At 36.5% G+C, this 20,354-nt stretch overlaps 1 protein-coding gene across 35 annotated transcripts in view; it reads left to right on the forward strand.

The window, feature by feature from the left end:
* LRRFIP2 (LRR binding FLII interacting protein 2) overlaps window positions 1–20,354 on the forward strand; it is a 140,217-nt gene that overhangs the window by 69,360 nt on the left and 50,503 nt on the right. For 16 of the 35 annotated variants that reach the window (XM_036921583.2, XM_036921589.2, XM_036921600.2 and 13 more), the window contains 12 exons: window positions 3,976–4,032; window positions 4,118–4,162; window positions 6,694–6,762; window positions 9,202–9,243; window positions 10,475–10,540; window positions 12,139–12,213; window positions 13,486–13,533; window positions 13,619–13,663; window positions 14,441–14,488; window positions 14,954–15,010; window positions 17,065–17,133; window positions 19,341–19,430. The exons of 4 other annotated variants lie outside the window; for them this stretch is intronic. In XM_036921583.2, coding sequence (XP_036777478.2) covers window positions 3,976–4,032; window positions 4,118–4,162; window positions 6,694–6,762; window positions 9,202–9,243; window positions 10,475–10,540; window positions 12,139–12,213; window positions 13,486–13,533; window positions 13,619–13,663; window positions 14,441–14,488; window positions 14,954–15,010; window positions 17,065–17,133; window positions 19,341–19,430 — 711 coding nt within the window. The remainder of the gene's footprint in view (window positions 1–3,975; window positions 4,033–4,117; window positions 4,163–6,693; window positions 6,763–9,201; window positions 9,244–10,474; window positions 10,541–12,138; window positions 12,214–13,485; window positions 13,534–13,618; window positions 13,664–14,440; window positions 14,489–14,953; window positions 15,011–17,064; window positions 17,134–19,340; window positions 19,431–20,354) is intronic. 15 more of the 35 variants (XM_036921585.2, XM_036921591.2, XM_057492600.1 and 12 more) reach the window with 9 other exon arrangements.

Below are 20,354 nucleotides of genomic sequence, written 5' to 3' on the forward strand. Positions count from 1 at the left end.
TGGTGAGTTTAGACTGCTTATATGGGATTGTTCTTCTTTCCTGAGGTACACCTGGATTGCTACTTTCCTCTTAGCACGGCCTTGGCTGCGTCCCACAGATTTGCGGTGTTGAATTATTGTTGTCATTTTTCTCCATATATTGCTTGATATCTGTTTTTATTTGGTCATTGATCCATTGGTTATTTAGGACCATGTTATGAAGCCTCCATGTGTTTGTGGGATTTTTCATTTTCTTTGCGTAGTTTATTTCTAGTTTCATACCTTTGTGGTCTGAGAAACTGGATGGTACAATTTCAATCTTTTTTTATTTACTGAGGCTCTTTTTGTGGCCTAGTATATGATCTATTATTGAAAGTGTTCCATGTGCACTTGAGAAGAATGTGTATCCTGCTGCTTTTGGGTGTAGAGTTGTGTAGATGTCTGTTAGGTCCATCTGTTCTAATGTGTTGTTTGTTGCCTCTGTGTCCTTACTTATTTTCTGTTTGGTTGATCTGTCCTTTGTAGTGAGTGGAGTGTTGAAGTCTCCTAGAATGAATGCATTGCATTCTATTTCCCCTTTTAATTCAGTTAGTATTTGTATCACATATGTAGGTGCTCCTGTGTTGGGAGCATAGATATTTATAATGGTTATATCTTCTTGTTGGATTGACCCTGTTATCATTATGTAATGTCCTTCTTTGTCTCTTGTGGCTTTGTTTGTTTTGTAGTCTATTTTGTCTGATACAAGTACTACAACTCCTGTTTTTTTCTCTCTATCAGTTGCATGAAATATCTTTTTCCATGCCTTCACTTTTAGTCTGTGTATATCTTTGGGTTTAAAGTGAGTCTCTTGTAGGCAGCATATAGATGGGTCTTGTTTTTTTATCCATTCAGTGACACTATGTCTTTTGATTGGTGCATTCAGTCCATTTACATTTAGGGTGATTATTGGTAGGTATGTACTTATTGCCATTGCAGACTTTAGATTCGTGGTTACCAAAGGTTCAAGGATAGCTTCCTTACTATAAAGGACTCTAACTTAACTCACTTAATATGCTAATACAAACACAGTTTAACGGTTCTTTCTTTTTCTCCTCCTTTTTCTTCCTCCTCCATTCTTTATATATTTGGTATCATATTTTGTACTCTTTGTCTATCCCTTGATTGACTTTGGGGATAGTTAATGTAATTTTGCATTTGCTTTGTAATTAGCTGTTCTACTTTCTTTGCAGTGGTTTTATTTTCTCTGGTGACAGCTGTTAAACCTTAGGGACACTTCTGTCTGTAGCAGTCCCTCCAAAATAGACTGTAGAGATGGTTTGTGGGAGGTAAATTCTCTCAGCTTTTGCTTATCTGGAAATTGTTTAATCCCTCCTTCAAATTTAAATGATAATCTTGCCAGATAAAGTAATCTTGGTTCCAGGCCCTTCAGCTTCATTGCATTAAATATATCATGCCACTCCCTTCTAGTCTGTAAGGTTTCTGCTGAGAAGTCTGATGGGCTTTCCTTTGTATGTGATCATATTTCTCCCTCTGGCTGCTTTTAACAGTCTGTCCTTATCCTTAATCTTTGTCATTTTAATTACTACATGTCTTCGTGTTGTCCTCCTTGGGTCCCTTGTGTTGGGAGATTTGTGGATCTCCATGGCCTGAGAGACTATCTCCTTCCCCAGATTGGGGAAATTTTCAGCAATTACTTCCTCAAAGACACTTTCTATCCCTTTCTCTCTCTCTTCTTCTGGTACCCCTTTAATGCGAATATTGTTCCATTTGGATTGGTCACACAGTTCTCTCAATATTCTTTCATTCTTAGAGATCCTTTTTTCTCTCTGTGCCTCAGGTTCTTTGTATTCCTCTTCACTAGTTTCTATTTCATTTATCATCTCCACCATATCCAGTCTGCTTTTAATACCCTCCATTGTGCTCTTCAACGATTGGATCTCCAACTGGAATTCATTCCTGAGTTCTTTGCTAAATGTGTTTACATCTTTTTTTGTATAATAAAAATGTGCTCTGAGCTTGCCTTACTGTTTGCACAGTAGTGTCAGCCATGAGTGGGTAATTAGATTTGATTTAAATTGATAAAAATTAAAAATTTATTTCCTCAGCTGTACTTCTAGCATTTCAGATTGCTTAATAGCCACATGTGGCTAGTGGCTACCATTTAGACAGCATGGACAGAACATTTCCACTGTCACAGAAATGTCTGTTGGACAGTGCTGTTTTAAGATGTAGTTTATGACTGTGAAGTAAACTATATTTCCTCAGTTCCAATTTACATTTTCTTCTGTGGTCTTCTGAAGTCGTTTTAGGCCATTTTTTCAAATGGGGCCAAAAAGGAAAGCTGTTTAAATGTACAGGTATATTAATAGTAAGGTATTTTTGTTTAGAATTATTTTTATAATAGGCATAATTTAAAATAAATATGAATTCATCTGTCTGCTGCATCTGTAATGGGTAGGTTTTAAAAAGATGTAGAGGTAGGTTTTTAAAAAGTGCTCTTACATAGTAGGTGGAATGAAAAGAAAAGATAGAAGAAAAGGAAACATTAAACATTAAAGCATGCATGCCACCCAACACCCCAAATAATGCTGGATAGGGTCATGTAGAATTAACCCTCCTGTGTAGCACAGGACTCTTTAACCAAACTATCTAGCCTAGAACTGGTCACCATTTAATAAACTGCACCTACCCTGGTGAGCTAGCGCATGGGTTCCCAGGACTTTGGTGGTGTATCACCTGCTAGTGAAAGAAAAAGAAGAAATTTGCATGGCTTCTTGCAGATTACTCGTGTCTATTACATAGCAAAAACATAAATCAGTGATGAGTTCCTAATGATCAGAGCACCCTGTTGGTACTGAAGTATTGAGTCATATTAGTACCAGTAAACAGACATCTGAACAAATTGATCAACTGCATCAGTGTACACACAGATGACACCCAGGGGTTTTTGGAATTACACTCAAAGACCATGACCAAAATAAGGCATAAAATTGTGGTGTTTCAGCTGAATGACTGTTTTGTATTTTAAATAAATGGTAAGCATACCCACGTCTATTTGTTCTACCTGCTGTGTTGACTTGGGTATTGAAGTGTTGATTTATTTTGTAAAAGACAATGTTGATTAGCTGTGAACCCAGTTGGACAGTTGTGTGCAGATTCTTAGTCAATGAAAATTACCTTAACGCTTTGGACAAACGAAAGCTCTTATTGTTTGTTAATTAGATTCTAGGGCCTAGTCTTTTGATTTCCCAGGACCTAGGACTTAACACTCCATTGCTAATGAGTCAATGTGGAAAAGTTTAGAATTGCATTTAATTCAGTCAACTGTTAGACTGTGGTGAGTTTTTTTTTTACAGTTTTCATAAGGCATAACTCTTGAGATAACTTTACCAACTCTAAAATATTTATCCAGTTTCCTCTAATTGTAAGTCATTTTTCATAGTAACGACACACAATCTAGGGATGTTTTGTTTGGTTGTCCTTTTCTTTTCCAGTTAGAGTAGTGAAAGATAAAAGAAATTCTTTGCATTGAGTACAGAATTATAATCCAAATCCTTTGAAAGCAATACACTATCTCCTTAAACTACATGTGTAATAAACATTTCATCCTGCTTTACATAAACTAACATTCACAATAAAAATAGATAGAACGCTGCTTTTAATGCTGAACTCAGTTTTCTGTTTGTTAAGTATACTTGCTTATTTTTATCTTGGTTTATTGAGCTCTCTTGGTCATATATAGATTACATTCTACAACTGGTCAGGCATATGTACACTTGTGCATTGCATAAACATTGCAAAGATTATTTCCAATTTCTTTCCAACTGAAGTATGTGGCTGCTCCCAACTCAGCTTTTGAAGCTGGATTGTCTACCCCTGCCTGGTGTAAGGAGAGGGCTGCTGTGTTCTTAACTGACTGTTCTTTGCCTAGTTGTTCTGATGGACAACCCTCTGTTCAGTGATTAACTCTCCTTGTACTTTCTCCTTTCCCAGGAAGATTCAGAAAGGGCCAGGTATTCCCACCGGGCCAGTCATCATCGTCCTTACTTGGTTTGTAATAACCTATAAACATGCCCCTAATTAATTTCATGTAGTCACTCACAAATTCATACTATGTTTGTTTTTATTTTATCAGGGAGTTGAGGATGCACTGTCCACTCGAAGTCTTGGCAGTCACAGGGTTGGTATTTTAAGTTGTTTACACCACAAGAGCAAAGCTTGTGTGCACGAGTTTTCTGCAGCATCGTTGCCTAAAGAATCTGATAGTGTTCATACATTCCTTCGCCTTTTTAAAAAAAATAGAAAATACTGGCAAAGTTCTTTGATCAGAAAGTGATGCTTTCTGCCAAATTGTTGCTATAAGTAAATCAATTATAGAATCATAAATATTCTCACCTATTAATATATGTATTTATTCTTTTTCTATAAAAGGACCTTTGATTTTGGAAAATTATGATTGATTTTAGGGAATCACATCTTTTTGGTTCTAAGTTTCATATTTTTTCTACTTTCATATTTTTTAAAATGACAATTTATTAAATTTGAAATAGGTTTGAGGCTTGGGTGACTGTAGTTTCATTACATGGGAAAACTGAGCTACTGATTTGAAAAATTCTCTGCTTGTCATGTTTACAGAAATTATCTTGCATCAGCATCTTAATGAATATTTTGTAGTATGTCTCAGGTGTTTATCATACATTGTTATAAAAGAAGATAAATGAGAAGTCTCTCGTTAATGGATTACATGTTGTGCTAAGATACTGATTTCTTCTTAAACCTTAAAGCAATGCCTTTAATTGAACTTTGATTTTATATATATATATATATATATACACTTAACATCTAGATTTTTCATCAGTAAAATGATCTTTCACGTTAAAGTCTATATTTGTTAATTTTCTCCAAGTCTAGTTTTCTTCCCATCTTGTATTAAAATACACAGTAATAAACAGTGTGTTCCTGGTATATAAGTTATTGATGTGTTTGTATTCTTAAATAATCCTTTACTCTGATTATATTTCTTATTGATGAATGTAGTCTTCTCTTTTTAGAGTAAGTTGGTAAGTTAGTGTTTGAATCATAAATGTTTGCTTAAATACAAAAGTTTAGATTTTTATAAGACTGTTAATAAGCCTTTACAGAAATCTAATCAGTAGCTTATGAATGAAGAATAAAGGAGAAAGACTTTAAAATAATGTACTTGTCATGCTTCTCCCTGGAGGTTTTTTGTTTTTGTTTTTGTTTTTCTCTTTAAATGCTTTGAAAAGAACTGGGTAGGTAGTCAACAAAAGGTTAAAAGTTAAGTGCTGAAGGCTTTGAAAATAATCCTGTCCCTTCCTTAAAAAATTTATGGCTTTTCCTTTGCTTTCTATTATAATGTTCATAGTGCAAAGTTTCCCACAGTTATTACCAAGCTGGTTATTTGTAAATTGGTATGTGGTCTTTGGGAAACTTGATTATATAGTAGTTTAACCTAACAGTAAAAACATCCAAGTTCAGCCTAATTTAGGAGGCTTTAAACCAGATCTGCAAACAAACAAAGAGACCTGTAATTAAATTAAAAAGGAATTGTTTACCCAGAGTGTCTACAATGTAATGAGGTTGATTTCTTTCTATGGAAATTATATTGTTAAATGAATTTAAGATAAAACTAGAGCTTTACACTATTTTATTTCATTATGGTAATTATGAAAATTTGCTACTATGGTACAAGAAGTAAACTCTCAATAATTAAAAAAATCAGTGTGTGAATTTAAAGATTAATAAAAATTTTACACTCTAGAGGAAACTCTAGTACTTTACTCTGGAAGAGTATACATCCAGCACATTTAAAATATTTAGACTTTCCTAGAGGTAAGTCTGAAAGCTCACTAATGATATTCTTTGAAATAAATATAATTGAGATTTTTTCTTTTAACTAGATAAAATTGGGAGTTCTAAGTTTTCATCCAATTATTTGCTTTTTAAATTTGTTTACTAACTCCATTAAGCTGAATATGTAGACAGTTTTTATTCTCTGATGGCCTAAACACTGAACTAAATTTGATTGGGGTTTGCTATATAATCTGAAGGTTTTGGTATTTCTCTCCGAGTTATTTTTAAAGCCTTACCATGAGCCATGTATTTAAAAGCCTTAACACTTTGGGACCTTGCATTTGATGTATGAACATTAGCAGTACCTGAGGATGTGAGGCCAAGGTTTTATGGTGTTATGCTGAATTCTTAGGACTTTGATCATTCTGTTAACTTTTACATACTACCTTCTTGAAAGGTGGCCTGCCAAAAGGTATTTGTGCTAGAAACAGTATCAGTGCTGTAGATATTCTGTATAAAAATAAACAGAGCAAAGATAGTTCAAGACTGAATGAGAGGCTTGGGGAGGAAGGACTAAATCAGAGCCCTGAGTTTAGAATCTAAACAATCTGTTTCCTTAAAAAACAATCTGCCTTCAAAAACATCTTACAAATGCTTGGTCACTGCTTTATATACTGAAATACAAGAAGACTATAAAGGAGAGGTCCAAAATTAGAAGAGGAGGTGATGTTGAATCAGAGCAGTAAGAATACACTGCAATTCCTCATTGGTGGAGATTTTACTGTTGTATGTATTAGTTTCTATTTATATATCAATAGACTTGGTATGATTTTAATGAATTTAATTTTAATATGCTTGCAATTTGTGCTTTGTAACTTACTGTTTATTCCATGGAAGAACTCATCGAAGGACACAACTGGGACACACTGGAGCAGAGCCAGTACACCCAAAAGGAAGGACACCATGGTGTGTAGCTCAGAAAAATGTGCAGTGTTAGTATTTTTCATCAGTGGTGACTCTCAGAGTTCTGGCGGCTTGAGTAATAGGTACATTCATAGAGAAACTGACACTTGCTGAACTTATGTTTCCACATGTTTGCTGTACTTTCTATTTCTAAATGAAAAATGAAAACTTTGAGAGTCAAAAGATATTTTTTTGAAAGGTTATAATAGCAAATTTGGAAATGTTTTAGCTAAAGCCCTTAATATTTTCAATTCTCCCTCCTTTGATGAATCATTTGTTTTTAAAGAACATAAACATCAACTGGCATATATTAGGGGGTTTCTTTTTGTTTACTCAGTTGTTTTAGTAGTGCTTGGGATAGCTTTATTGTGGATTTTACTACCAGATAGATTCAGCACTTTTTAAAAACTAGCTGAACTCCTTTTATATTTTAGAAAAGGAAAATTGAAATAGGTCCATTTCAGTTCTGCTTGTTAAATCCTGTGCCTTTGTAAAATGCCACTGGTGCTACCGAGAGGATGACAAGAAATGAGACATGACTATTCTCTTCAAAGAACTTATCTGGTTGGGAGGATGGAATATTTATATGCAAGAAAGTGTGGCTTGAGTAATACATATTTTCATCATGGGCTTTTTTAAAACAAAAAATACTTTGTTAATCAAGAAAAGATGTAAGTGAAATTTCTGTAGTGAAGGAACTTTATCTTCAGAGAAATGTCACTCAACTTATGTTGATGTTTTTACCATTGCAACAGGGTGGAGAGGCCAGTTCCCTGGGAACGCCCTTCATCATTTACCAAACACGGACCTTTAGACATTACAGAAAGTTTTGGATAAATGATATTTTACACATGTAATAACACTCTTTATTGCTTGCCTTTTCTGACAGTTTCAGGATAATACAAAGAAAAGCATGCAAATGCAGACATTTTGCTCCAACACTATTTAGTATTTGTTACAATACCATTTCACTGAACTTATACCAGTGGTAAAAATTGTACCACTGAGCCTTATATTTCTGAAATGTGTTTTGGGGAGTGTCTGCAATATCTTTTGCAAATAACCATCTCATTGGGCATGAAGGAGGCCTTTGTTCTGTCTGATATATTAGCATTTTATTAGAACTAAACTATAATTTGGTCTTCTAGTAAATTTTAAGCTTTTAAAAATTGTGACCTCTGCAAAAAGAAATACATATTACACCATGGTCCAGTATATATACGCAGTTATGTGCCTGTGAGTTTTTGTTATATAAATATATAAATATATAAATATATTATTGAAACAAAAGTTTCACAACATTATATATTCTCTTACTGTGTACAAGTCACTAATATTATTCTCTTCTATTTATTTCATTTTGTTAATGTGCTGATTAAAACCATAAATTGGTTTTATGAACTATTCATGAGTTGCACCCCACATTTAGGAAAGTATTATGTTAGATCAGGTCTTAGAATAACATTCCCTAACATCCTAAATGGACATAAGAGTTGTAAATGAAAAATACTTTTATTAGACTACCTTGGGAACTTGTTTACTGCTTTTGTTTATACATTGCTCTTCTGGGTAAGATTGCTTAAGAAATGTAAGCTAGAATGCTTAGAAAACAAAGTTAGGAAACCACAAATTTAAGTTGTTCATTTATTTATTGTTTAGTAATTTATTAGTAGTAGTAGTTTATTATTATTTAATTTGGTTTCTTGGATCTGAAATGCGGTGCTGCATGAATTAATCTTATTTTTTAAAGACCCTACATGAAATGGTTTTTTTCTGGTCTTACCAAATTTTATGTATTTTTCTTCGATTTACATTTAGCCACATTTAGTTGTATACTCTGCATTCCACATTTTGTTCAGACCAAGTTTGTAGTTTTGTTCAGTGTTTTTAATAGGGAAGGTTTATGAGGAGGAGGTTTTTCAGGTGTGTGTACACAGGCGCTCCCAGGGAACTGGCCTCCCCCACCCTGTTGTGATGTGGCAGTTGTCTTTTATGAGCCTGATTATATTAGCCATGTGCTCTCGCTTCTCTGTCTGCCCATGCCTTGCTTTGTCCTTGTTTCCAATGATGGTAACAGTCAGAGTAATAAAAAGGAAGATGCCTTCTGATGTCAGAATGCTTGATTCTTGCATTTAAAGGCTTTCTTAGGATGTTCTGTACTATAGTGTACGGAGTTTGAATCATCCCACCATCACTGATTACGAAGTCTGAATTGGAGGAGAACATGCAGTTTTACATATACATACAGTTTATCAGTAACTTATTCTAGGGAAGACTAGGGGGGTATTCTTTCAATCAAATGTAACAGCCTTTCTGTTTAATAATTTTGGGCTTTTAAAATACTGCTGGATTTTAAATAATTTTGCAAATGTTACTTTTTTTTCCTCTTTATATTTCTGATTTTGGAAATACAACCAACTTTCACCTTCTTCTGAAATCCAGTATGATGCTCTCAAGGATAGATCGTCAAGACTTTCTTCATTAGTATGTAATGCATGACTTTGTGTTAAATGTAGTTTTACTTTACAAACACCTAATGATGCTAATCATAGATTATGACTGACTTTCACAGGTTTGTTGTGGTGTTTTAAGGAAAGCGGTGTGGCCAACAAAGCAAAAACTATTGTTTTGCAATTGTGGCATAATTTAACATTTGAATGATTTTTTCTTTTGGAATTTCAAGGTCAGATAAAAATTCTTTGCTTCTCTATTTAGGCTTAAGATCCGTAGTAGTATCTTTTCTTAAACTGGTGAGCCACTCAGTTGACACACACTCATTGCCCTGCAAGACATGTTTTGTGTTATCTGTTGCCTGGAAGACATAGCAGTGTTTTGACACACACTAAACTATGGCATCACAGGCCCTCTTGTGTTTCATGTTGTGTCATAAGCCAGCAGGTGTGAGGTTGCTAAACAGAAAACATCCAGCAGTGACAGTTGATACCTGAAACATCAGTCACATCCACTTATTTTTGCCTGATTTGGTTTGTGTTTTATGGTATGTCATTCCAGCCAAGGATGTTTAGTTATGGCATGTTTTTCTTGGGCTAATACTATGTCAATAGATTGCCTGAGTTTCTAGACTCTATAGACATTTCTTAAAATGTTCAAGATAATGTATAAAAGGAAAGATATGCATATTCAAAAAACGGAAACGAGTTTATAATCATTGGTTCAGGATCTAGCTGTGCATATGCCCAATGATTTGCCTTGAGCAGACGGTTGATGGGTCAGACCCTTTTATCTGCACCTGCTCATTTCGGGCAAGCAGTACGTACCTAGATTGGGTTTCTTGTCTACCAGCTGATCTGTTTAGTAGTATTGCTGTCCTTTATCCCGCCCCTACACACTTGGCTCTGTACTCCTGGGAGAAGGTGTTTATTGAGACAATGCTGTCTTCAAAGGACTTGGATATAAGGTTATTGTCTAATAGTGCTGCTACCAGGGCTGTTTTATTCCTGAGCAGCACATGCTGTGGGACGACTAGCTTGTGTTGAGAGCCCTGCCTTGGGCAAGGCCATATCATGTCCTTTGTATCTCTCAGTCAGTTGAGTGCAGTGCATCATGTACCAATGGATGGGAAATAGATTGCATGCATCCTACCCTGTATCTCATTTGGATCTTTCTGTGTATAATTTTAAGATGACTTTTATTAAATTATTTTTAAGAATTCACTACATGATTGTTAAATTTAACTTAAGATATTTACTTCCAGAATCATTCTTATAGTCACTCTTATGGAATGAAGAAGAGATCTTCTGGTTCTCATAAAGACCTGCTGGTTAGTTCTTTTGTGTCTCATATCACAGTGTCTTGCATTGCTGTAACATTCACTGAGTACTTGTAGGGAACTTAAGAATTAGGAGTACTTTGGTGTGCTCCTTAGGCATTATTGAAACTTGATTATATACTGAAACATGATTTATCAGAAACTTATTTAAAAATAATTTTTTTTCATTTGCAAGATTTAATAGCAAGTTAGTATAGGCTAACCCTAGGGGCTAGAGTCAGGAAGGTGTCAAGAAGTTCATGAATATGTTTTCATTTATGAACTGACCTTTGGGCTATACCTCAAGAACAGGGTTAGTGAGATTTTTATCCTTATTTTAGGAATTTCAATTGATTTAGTTGTGGTATCATAGGCAGTACCAAACTCACAAATAGGTTTCCTTCTGAAAGTTTGTAGGTCAAATTTTGCGACCTTGGAATGAATTTTCTGGTAGAAACAAAGTTTGTGATGGCCGAGTTCCCATGATGCCTTGTAGAAAACTCTTCACCTGTAATGTAATTAAAGTGCAGAACTAATAGTGCTCTCTGCTCTAGTCAGCTTGCTGAGCACCATTTCTGTGGGGGAAAAGATGTGCCCAGAATGCCCACTTGGGGAGCTGGAGGCACGTCTTTCCTGTCAGGCTGCTGCAGTACTGGCTGAGGAAGGGCAGCCCCAGGTTCCCACTAACTCAGGGCTCTGTGGGAGGAGCTCTGCCCAGTGGGGCTGTGGGGGAGAGGGTCCGGAGGCTTTGGATGGTTAAAAGGTGCGAGGGTGTTGGGGGAGACATGATGCAAGGGACAGGACATGAGTGAGAGGCCCTGGGGGATGTGGAATCACAGCTCTGCGGAGATGGGAGTCACAGAGCCTCATTGAGGGTGTGTGTGGTGAGGAAGGCAGGCCAAGAGTGGCAGAGCGGTGGGAGGAGGGCTGTCCCAGTGGCAGTGTCAGCAGTGGAGGACAAGTCCTTCATCAGCAGTGGATTAAATTTCCTTAACCTTGAGTAAAAATGATGGCTGGAGAAGTTAAATCGGGAATTTTATAGATGATTTTCTTTCCCTCAAGTGACCACAATATATACCATTGCCTGCTTTGTGCAGTGTATTGAAAACGAACCTGCCATAGACATTTTAGACCAAACCATATTTAGTGCACACTTGGCTCTCTCTGGTAATTTAACTTGATCAGTTGCTTTTGAAAAATAGTGGGACTAGGAGAAGTTTGGAAAAAATGACTGTTTAATAATTTCTGTGGCATTGCCAAATAGATTATAAAAGGAGCAATTAGGCAGTTGTCCTGCATTTTTCAAGGACATCCCTAAGTATATGAGAACAAATAACTTATTTTTTCCATTCCATTTTGAGTGAGAGTTTATGCTCTTGTTTTTAAAGTAAGAAAATTAGTAATGACTTGGTTTGAAAAAGTTAACCTTTAATATCAGTCTTTACTGAGAGACTTAATTGTTATTTTGACATCTATTGAATATAATTCAGTGCTTTAAAGTTATTGTTTTGGAGGAGAAGGGGTTTGGCATTAATCAGATTTGCCTTTGTGTATTGTTAGGTTGACAGCCTTTAACCTAAGAAAAATGCATTTAATTTTGCTTTTTGCAGAGTGGCCTATACTTTGACCAGAGAAACTATAGCAGTCTTAGACACAGCAAACCCACTTCTGCCTTCTACACTCGGGTTTGTCTAAAATTTTATGACTTCATGTGTTTTATCCAACTTGAACACATTTCTAATTCCCTACTTTGCATTTCGACTAGTTAGAACTAATCTGTAAATCACTATATATACTAATTTGTGGTAACTGAATTCTTACACTCTGTGTGCATCTTTAAATAATGAAAACTGTTAAATTACCATGTTTGTAAATGAGTACCATTTTTTCTAGATGAAAATATTTAACATGCGAAAAAGTTCAAAGAACTGTGTGGTAACCACCCACGTACTACCTACCATGGATTCTATGATTAATACTTTACTGTATTCTCGTTAGCATATTATTATCTGTCCCTACATCCGTCCATCCACCCAACTCTTTGGGAGATGCATTTCAGAGTAAGTTATAGGCATTCACATCATAGTAGAAACTCTCTTATTTAAAACATACATATGAAAATTTAAACTATAAATGGGATGAGAGGAAGGTAATTATTTGTTTAAAGTTAGAATCCTTGTTTCTTCAAGAAGGCATTTGGCATGTCATATATTTAGGATACATTAAATATGTGTCACACAGTACATTTAAAATAATTGTCAAAACCTGCACATATAACTTAGATACTCTTATTTTCTATGTCTGACTGGACTTAGTGAAAAAGAATGGAAAATTATATCTTCACATGACATCATGAAAAGAAATATTTAATTCATTTTTTAAAAATGTTGTTTTGTTAGTGCATGAATTCATTATAACCAGTACAACTGGTCTAATTAAACTAAGGCACTTTGTCCATGGCTTGTTTTGACATATGTTTCCTCATCTCTTTGGAAAAGTGTTTGTAGCAGTAACTCAGAGCCCACTTACCGGGTGCCCCAGTATCAGGCTAAGCCTATTAGGAATCTGTCGTGAGAGCAATGGGATTGTCACAGGAGCTGCTGGTGACTGGGATGTGACCACTGCCACCCCTCCTGTGCCATGGCCCTCTTCCTGAGTGCTTTCAAGGTTGTCATCCCATTCCTAGCACTCATGTTCAAAGACCAATAGGACTCAAACACATTTATAGAAAACTATTCTGGTTTTCTTTCTTGTCTCTTAAAATCAATATTCAAAAAGGCGTCTGATGACTAAGTTTTTCTCACTTATGTGTTAACTCGACTACCTGAGGCACTCTTTGAATTGCTGATGAATTGTGAGGTATAAAATAAACATAAGTCTGCTCCCATTATGGTAAGACCAATTCTCCCTTACTTTGCTTAATTATTTTGTTTTGCTTTGTTTTTGTTTCTAAACAGTCTTCTTCCTTGTACAGTGACCCTCTGGCGTCATCAAAGAGCACCAGGGTTAGTACCTTCTGAGGAGTGTGTTGCTTTCAGAGCTACCTTTGGGTTGCTTTTCTTTGGGTTAAATCATGTACTTATTTCACAGGCCTCTCCTATTGTGAATTCTGGTCTGCTGAGAAGTGCCAGTCTGGTTTGTATTTTCCTCTTTTAATGCAGTGTGTCCTGCAGAATGTGCTGCCTGTGCTTAAAATACAAAACTACAGTGGTAAAAATAGCGTATTCTCTTTACAGTGGTAGATACTGCTAGCTGTTGGTAGGCCTTTGCTGTGAGCTGGTTTCCTATAGAGAAGGTAGATTTGTGTGGATCCCCACTATGCTTGCATACTTTTGTCAGATGGCTGCCCATGCGCAGGATTTCATACTTTTCTTGGAGACAGCTGTGGTCTTGGCCACATTAATAGTAGGCTCTCATAAAGCAAGCAGACTTCTAAGGAAAGCAAGAAGAGTAGCTCTGTGTAATATGCAAGTTCCAAGTCAATTGCTTTCAAGCTTTTTGTTGTGTTGCGGCCTGTTTTCGTGGATTGGAAGCCTGAGGCTCTGTGACTTAATTTTATGTGACAGTGGGCAAAATGCTTTTTTACCTCACTTTCCTTTTCTGTTCTGTCCCCGTTTTGAGAGAATAAACTCATAAATGTTAGTTCTTCTCGTTTCTAACATGATGATGAAAGGAAATACTGTAACCAGTGGTGCTTTTTAAATGAAGTGTGACTTGGAAGTATTCATGAGGCTATTGCAGGAGTGCGTGCATCTAAGTGAGTGTTATCCCCTTCAGAGCCTTCACCTTGGGAGGCTGTACACTGACACTATCCTTCAACCATTTTTGAAACTGAGTACTGCAAAGAAGTTGGGACATTTTCAAAACAACTTTGATGCTGAATAGATAAATGGTATTTCCTTTGTTCTTTAGGTGTCACTGTATGACGGTGGATTATATAACCCCTATGGTTCTCGAACCGTAAGTCTGCTCGGTGGGAGGGGGTGAAGAGGGTGATATGTAGGTGGGCACAGTTTACTTACAAAGAAATATTCATTGAAGTTGACCTGTAATTGTTCTACAAGCTGCAATACATCAGCTCGCCAGTTGTCACTTACCCATGCTGTTTGGGAGGGCCTGCCAGAAATCACAGCTTTAAGTGCAAAGGGAATATAAGTAGAGAAATCTCTTTTCCTGATCATCAGTTCCTCAGGAAGAGGATGAGAGTGGTGCTTCTTGGGGCACATTCCCTTCTTCTCCTCTCCCTCCTGCCAAGGAGGTGGGTCTTGAGGGTGGGAGTGAGGTAGAGTTTCAGGCAAAAGAATGAGTGTCCTTTGCCCTGGAGCCAGGGGTAACCTAAGTCCAAGGTCTCTATTGGATTCCCAGCATGAAAATTGCTGATCATCATTCATCATTGTAAAACTTTTCTTCTTGAAAACTTTATAGCCGTCTGAATGCAGTTATTACTCGTCAAGAACAAGCTCAACCCGAAGCAGTCCTGTGGTGAGCTGTCTACTCTGCATGCTTTAGGGCCTCTCGTGGTTTCTTTACTCTGAACTCACCATTTGGGATATGGAGGGTGTGCTGTGTGTCACTCTCTTGTGCATGGATTATGGGTTTCCTTCAGTTCACAAACTCAAGTGCTAATTTACCCTACCTGGTGGTGTCTGTATATGACCATGACTTGGCACATAATTTCTTGAAGGAGTCTGGACCTGGTGCCATTAGAATGTTTAAGGAATTTGATTGTATTTGTGTGGCACTTCTTGTGTTTCCTGTGGTGATAAGTCAGTGCATGAGTTGGCACCTTTGGTTTCTTCTTTGCTTCCTGCATTGAGCCAGCACTTCCATCAGTGGAAGGGTAGGAGATGAAATAATGATAGTTAACTTCTAAAAACTGTTACGTAAAAGGCAAAACTGGGACATTGTAATCACCTAATTTTTCTGGAGTATTACAGACAGCTTTTTAATTTGTAAGAGTAGTATTAGTTTACAGAAAGTCCAAAGTAAAATCCCCTGAGCCTTTGTCCTTATTTTCATTCCCCAGATGCAACCTTTGTGCTGTATACACTTCAGAGATATTTTATGCATATATGAGTGCTCTTATTTGAACGATACTGCTTCTCAAGTATTCTTCACTTAAGGCATCCTTTTGTATCAGTAGATAGGATGTATTTCGTTCTTTTTTTTGACATCTAAAAGATTTTTAAAAGGTAAATCATGTCCCTTTTTCTGCTGAATGACTCTTAGAGATAGTTTTCTGTCAGCACATTCTTTTTAATGGCAATATATTACTACATTAATGCATGGGTTGTACATTTTCAGAATCACTCCCCTATTGATGGATTTTAGGTCATCAGATTTTTGCTACCATAGATGTTTGTGCATTTGTACAATGGGCATTCTTGTACAAGATAGGTTTTTGTGTACTTATATGAATGTACCTTTAAGGTAAATTGCATATCATTAAATGATGGGGGCAGAAAGTATAGTATAATATATTTAAATTATTGTGTGTATTGCCATACTGCCCACCAAAAAAAACTGTACTAATTAACATTTCCAGTAGCAAATAACTTTAGGAGCTACTTTGTTGACAATGTCAAAATTGGAGATGTTACTAAAACAGTTTCTTAATGGTTAACACTTTGTGGAATAGGTAAGCTCTATGGGCATTCTTTTCCATGTATGTTTGACTTAGTTCTCCTGAGATTTCCAAGTTGCACTTCTTAAAAATTCTACTTATGTAGTGAACAAAAATTTACACAGGGCTGTTTAAGGAGATAAAGGTTTTTCACATAAAGAGAACATTTACTTTTAACCCATCCAGTAATGAAATTCCACTTGGCAATTCTTGGGTCTGGTAGCATTTTTAAGGTACCAAGTATGGTGGCTAGATGCTATTTCATTTGCAAGTTGGGTTCCCAGTTATTATCTCAGTAATGCCAGAATGGTTTCTTAGTGATGTCAGAATGGAGATAACCTAGACCTACTGAGGATGAGTCTGCTGCTGGTGAAATGGAAGAAACCTGAAAGGTGATGTTAGAAATACCTCCACTAGTTGCACAGGAATAAATAAAGGAAAATAAGAATCATCATCTCAATGTCCTTGCTGATAGGAAATTCTGTCCTTGACTTTTGTTATTTCACTTAAAAATATTATTTTATTTTCCCTTCCAAACTAAAACATTATATTTATTGACCCCTGATGGTATACCAAGGGTCTAGAGATTTAGAAAGCATGACGTCCCTAGATGGTTTTGGCTGGTTTACTTACCCCTCATTCCCCTCCCCCCCATACTCATTTTTTTCTTTAATTTAACTTAAATAAAAGATAAAGTGCTATTTTATTCTTTGTGCTTTTTGAAAATATCTTTTCATTTTTAATGATAGTTCATTATACCTTGGAACAACTTTCCTGTTTAATGGCACACATAGATGGTACCAGTACAGTGCTCATAGAGGGCATGTGCATGCTCTAACACCTTACTTCATGTGCTGACTGTCAGTCACCTGTAGCCAAATTGCCTCTTTTCATTATCTACTTTTATCTATAGTTTGCTGACGATGACACTGCAAGCGTTGCGTCTTCTGGTCGTGCCAGTCGTGAGCCAAGGGAGAGTGTGGTGAGCATGGTTTGCATGCAAACACATGCAGTAAATTTTAAAATTGCAGCAGTGTGTGACCCCATGAAATCTATTGTAAAGTGAAATTTGCTTTTGACAAAGTGAGCATTTTCCTCAAGTTTAGTTTATATGAATAATTTGCCTTAAAAAATATGTTCCTGAGAATATTCTCTGTGGGCTATGTAAGCTTTCATCAATAACTTGGCTCTCCCCATGTCTGTGTGCCAGTCATTGTGTATTTGAAAGATTTTCACTTTTTATTCTTTATTGCTATTTCATGAACATGTATTTAGATGCTCAATTCGCCAAAACCACAAAGTTTCTCAAGCAAAAGTAATGCTTCCACATTGTGTAAAACTCGTAGCAATGGATTACAAACCATGCTGCTATCAGTTATTTTCCTTGCTGTCTATTTGAGTGTAACTATTGTTCATACATATTTTAAACTTTGTGAACTTTTTAAGAGTCGCTGAGGGCAAAATTAAAAAATTCTGGTCTTAAACTTCAGCTAGAGTAATAATTATAGTGGCAACAAAGAACTATGTTAGAATCCAGATTGTACAATTTCAGGTTATTCTTTTCATGAAGCTGTAAATTTAACAGAGAACTGATGACATTTTTGCTATATTTAAGAATGCTTTGAAAATTACATTGGTGAGGATGGTATGTCAGCTTAAAGTTAGAAAAAGGAGCCCAATAACTAAGAGGCTACAATTACTGTAAGAAAATAGAAGGCCATTTAATACCAGTCGTATTTTATGAAAGGTTGTAAACCTGCAGTTTTCATAGAGAAGGGGAACACCAAACATTTGTGAGATTTGTTGCCAAAAATCAGTGATCCAACTAAGGCAGTTGTGTTCTGGAGGCAAGCCAGTTAATAATGCTCATACAGCCGGAATAGAAAAGCATCTGAATATATCTTGGAAGGCAATGGAGCGAAAAGGGCAGGGCTTCTAAATGAAGGACTGTGCCTAAGCCACTTCCACAGCCTTGTAGTCATGTATGGCAGTTTCTTTGTGCAATGGCGATGTTAATGACTATCTCTGTAGGTAATAGGCTAAATATGTGGATTAAATGAATTACTATATAGAAAATAACTATCAAAATTCTGAGACAGTAAGTCCCAATAAAATATTAGTATGTAAATCTGACTTGTGTTACTATTACTCTGAATAAAAATGCTATTGCTTGATTATATTAGCCCTCATGTAAAGTTTCATACTTGCAAGCCTTCTTTGTCTCTATGGATGGACTTCCACATCCCCTTCTTGGAAGGGAAGAGTTTTTAAGCAAGATAATCAGAGCTGAGGTAAGGAATAGCTATGGGTGAATATAAATATTCATTATTTATAATTACTTCGGCAAATGTTTATGGATACCTGTTATATGTGAGGCACGCTATGTTAAGTGCTGAAGTACTGTGGTAAGCCAGATAGACCAGATTTCTTACTTCATTATATTGTAGTGAAAGAGACAAACTAATCAAGGAAGAAAGAGAAAGAAACCTGAGGGACTGTGAAGAGTAAAAGCAGGTGCTCCGATAGGGAACATTGTGGGGTGGACTTGGGGTGGGGTGGTGGAGAAGGCTCCTTAGAGGGAAGTGACCTTTAAGCTGGGAATTGAACATGGAGGAGCCAGCTGCTAGGAGAGCTGGGAGAAGGGCTTGCTAGGCTAGCTCCAAAGTCTAAGGTGGGGCAGGGTGTGCCTGGGAGCTGGAGGAGGCCAGTGCAGTTTTCCTGATCTACAGTTCCTGGTCTTAGGGAGGAAAAGGAGGGACTATGCAGATTGGGTGGAATGTACCACGGAGCACAGTGCATTCAGTATGTTCTGCATAGCAGAGTTGATATATAAAATACTGAATTGTAGATGCAGTGAAATACGGTAGAGCCTCTGGGTACCTACAATCCTAGAAACCTTCCTGGTAAGGGTGATGCATGACTTAATCATGGAGACTTGCTGGCCTGAGGCAGTAAATGACCCCAGAACACAGAACTCTAGTCAAGATGAACAAAAGCTTATTTTAGGGCTTCCTGACTTAGGAACTCCTTTGCATTTCTTTTTTGCTTATTTGAGTAGGTTAATTGCAGCAGTTTCCTCACTTCGTTATTTTGTCACACTAGTCCCGGCCCCCAAGATGCCAGGGTTCTTATCTTTTTCTTCTCTCTTTTCTTAACTTTTAAAGCATCTCATTTTTTTCTGGCTGAAAGGTGTCCGCAGCTGATTATTTTAGCCGCTCCAACCGTAGGGGGAGTGTCGTCTCCGAGGTGGACGACAGCAGAATCCCAGATCTGACCAGCGTGAGTTGTTGCATGGGGTGGCCATGTGGCCCCAGGCTTGTGACTAACTGCTAATACACTGGCTATTTTAACATTAGGAACTGAATTTACTGCCTTGAAAATATTTTTTGAACACACTAGCATAGAATACGGTTATTTTGTTTTGGAAAGTATACACTGATACATTCTGATTTTTGAAGACTTTCTGTTGAAATTATCCCATGTAGAAACCGTCAGCAGGTTCATCAGTTATCAGTAGTTTGACAGTTTTGTTTAAAATGTTTCTTCCCCTTTCCCTCCTTTTTTCTTTTGAATTATTTTAAAGCAAATCCTATCCACCATGTCATTTCCCAATAAATAGTTCAGTATCTATCTCTAATTGGGAATATTTTTTGTATTTACTATACCATTACCATACCTACTGAAATGGAAAATAATTCCTTGAAAACCATCTAATACCTAGCTCATATTTAGATATTCCTGATCTGTCTTAAAAATTTTCTTCTCTTTTCATTTTGGTGAATCTATTAAGTTCTAGGTAGCCTTTGAGGTTTGAACAATAAAATATACCGCTTAGCAAAGTTTCACTAATTTATAGCAACTGGTAAGAATCTGAATTGATTTCAAACATTTGGATTTATGGCACTGTTTTGAAGAATACCCTATCCATTGCTTTACTTGCATTCTGAACTACATTTAGGAAAGATTGTTCAGTGGAGATGCCTTGACACATTTGTCTTAAGGAATCCCAACCAGCAGATACCTACTAGCCTGATTTTCTGTGACACCTTCTCTCTATTGCTGGCATTAGTGTTGTTTTGTCCTTGGACCAACACTGTCCTGCTTGTCAGCACTTTGAAGTGAGTAAGAAGCAGCATTTCTTAATAAAGTTTTTTAATGAAGAGGTAATAATTTATATTTGCATATCACTGTTTGTATTTAAGT

The sequence above is a fragment of the Manis pentadactyla genome, chromosome 14 (genome assembly GCF_030020395.1).
Source record: "Manis pentadactyla isolate mManPen7 chromosome 14, mManPen7.hap1, whole genome shotgun sequence".
NCBI lineage: Eukaryota > Metazoa > Chordata > Mammalia > Pholidota > Manidae > Manis > Manis pentadactyla.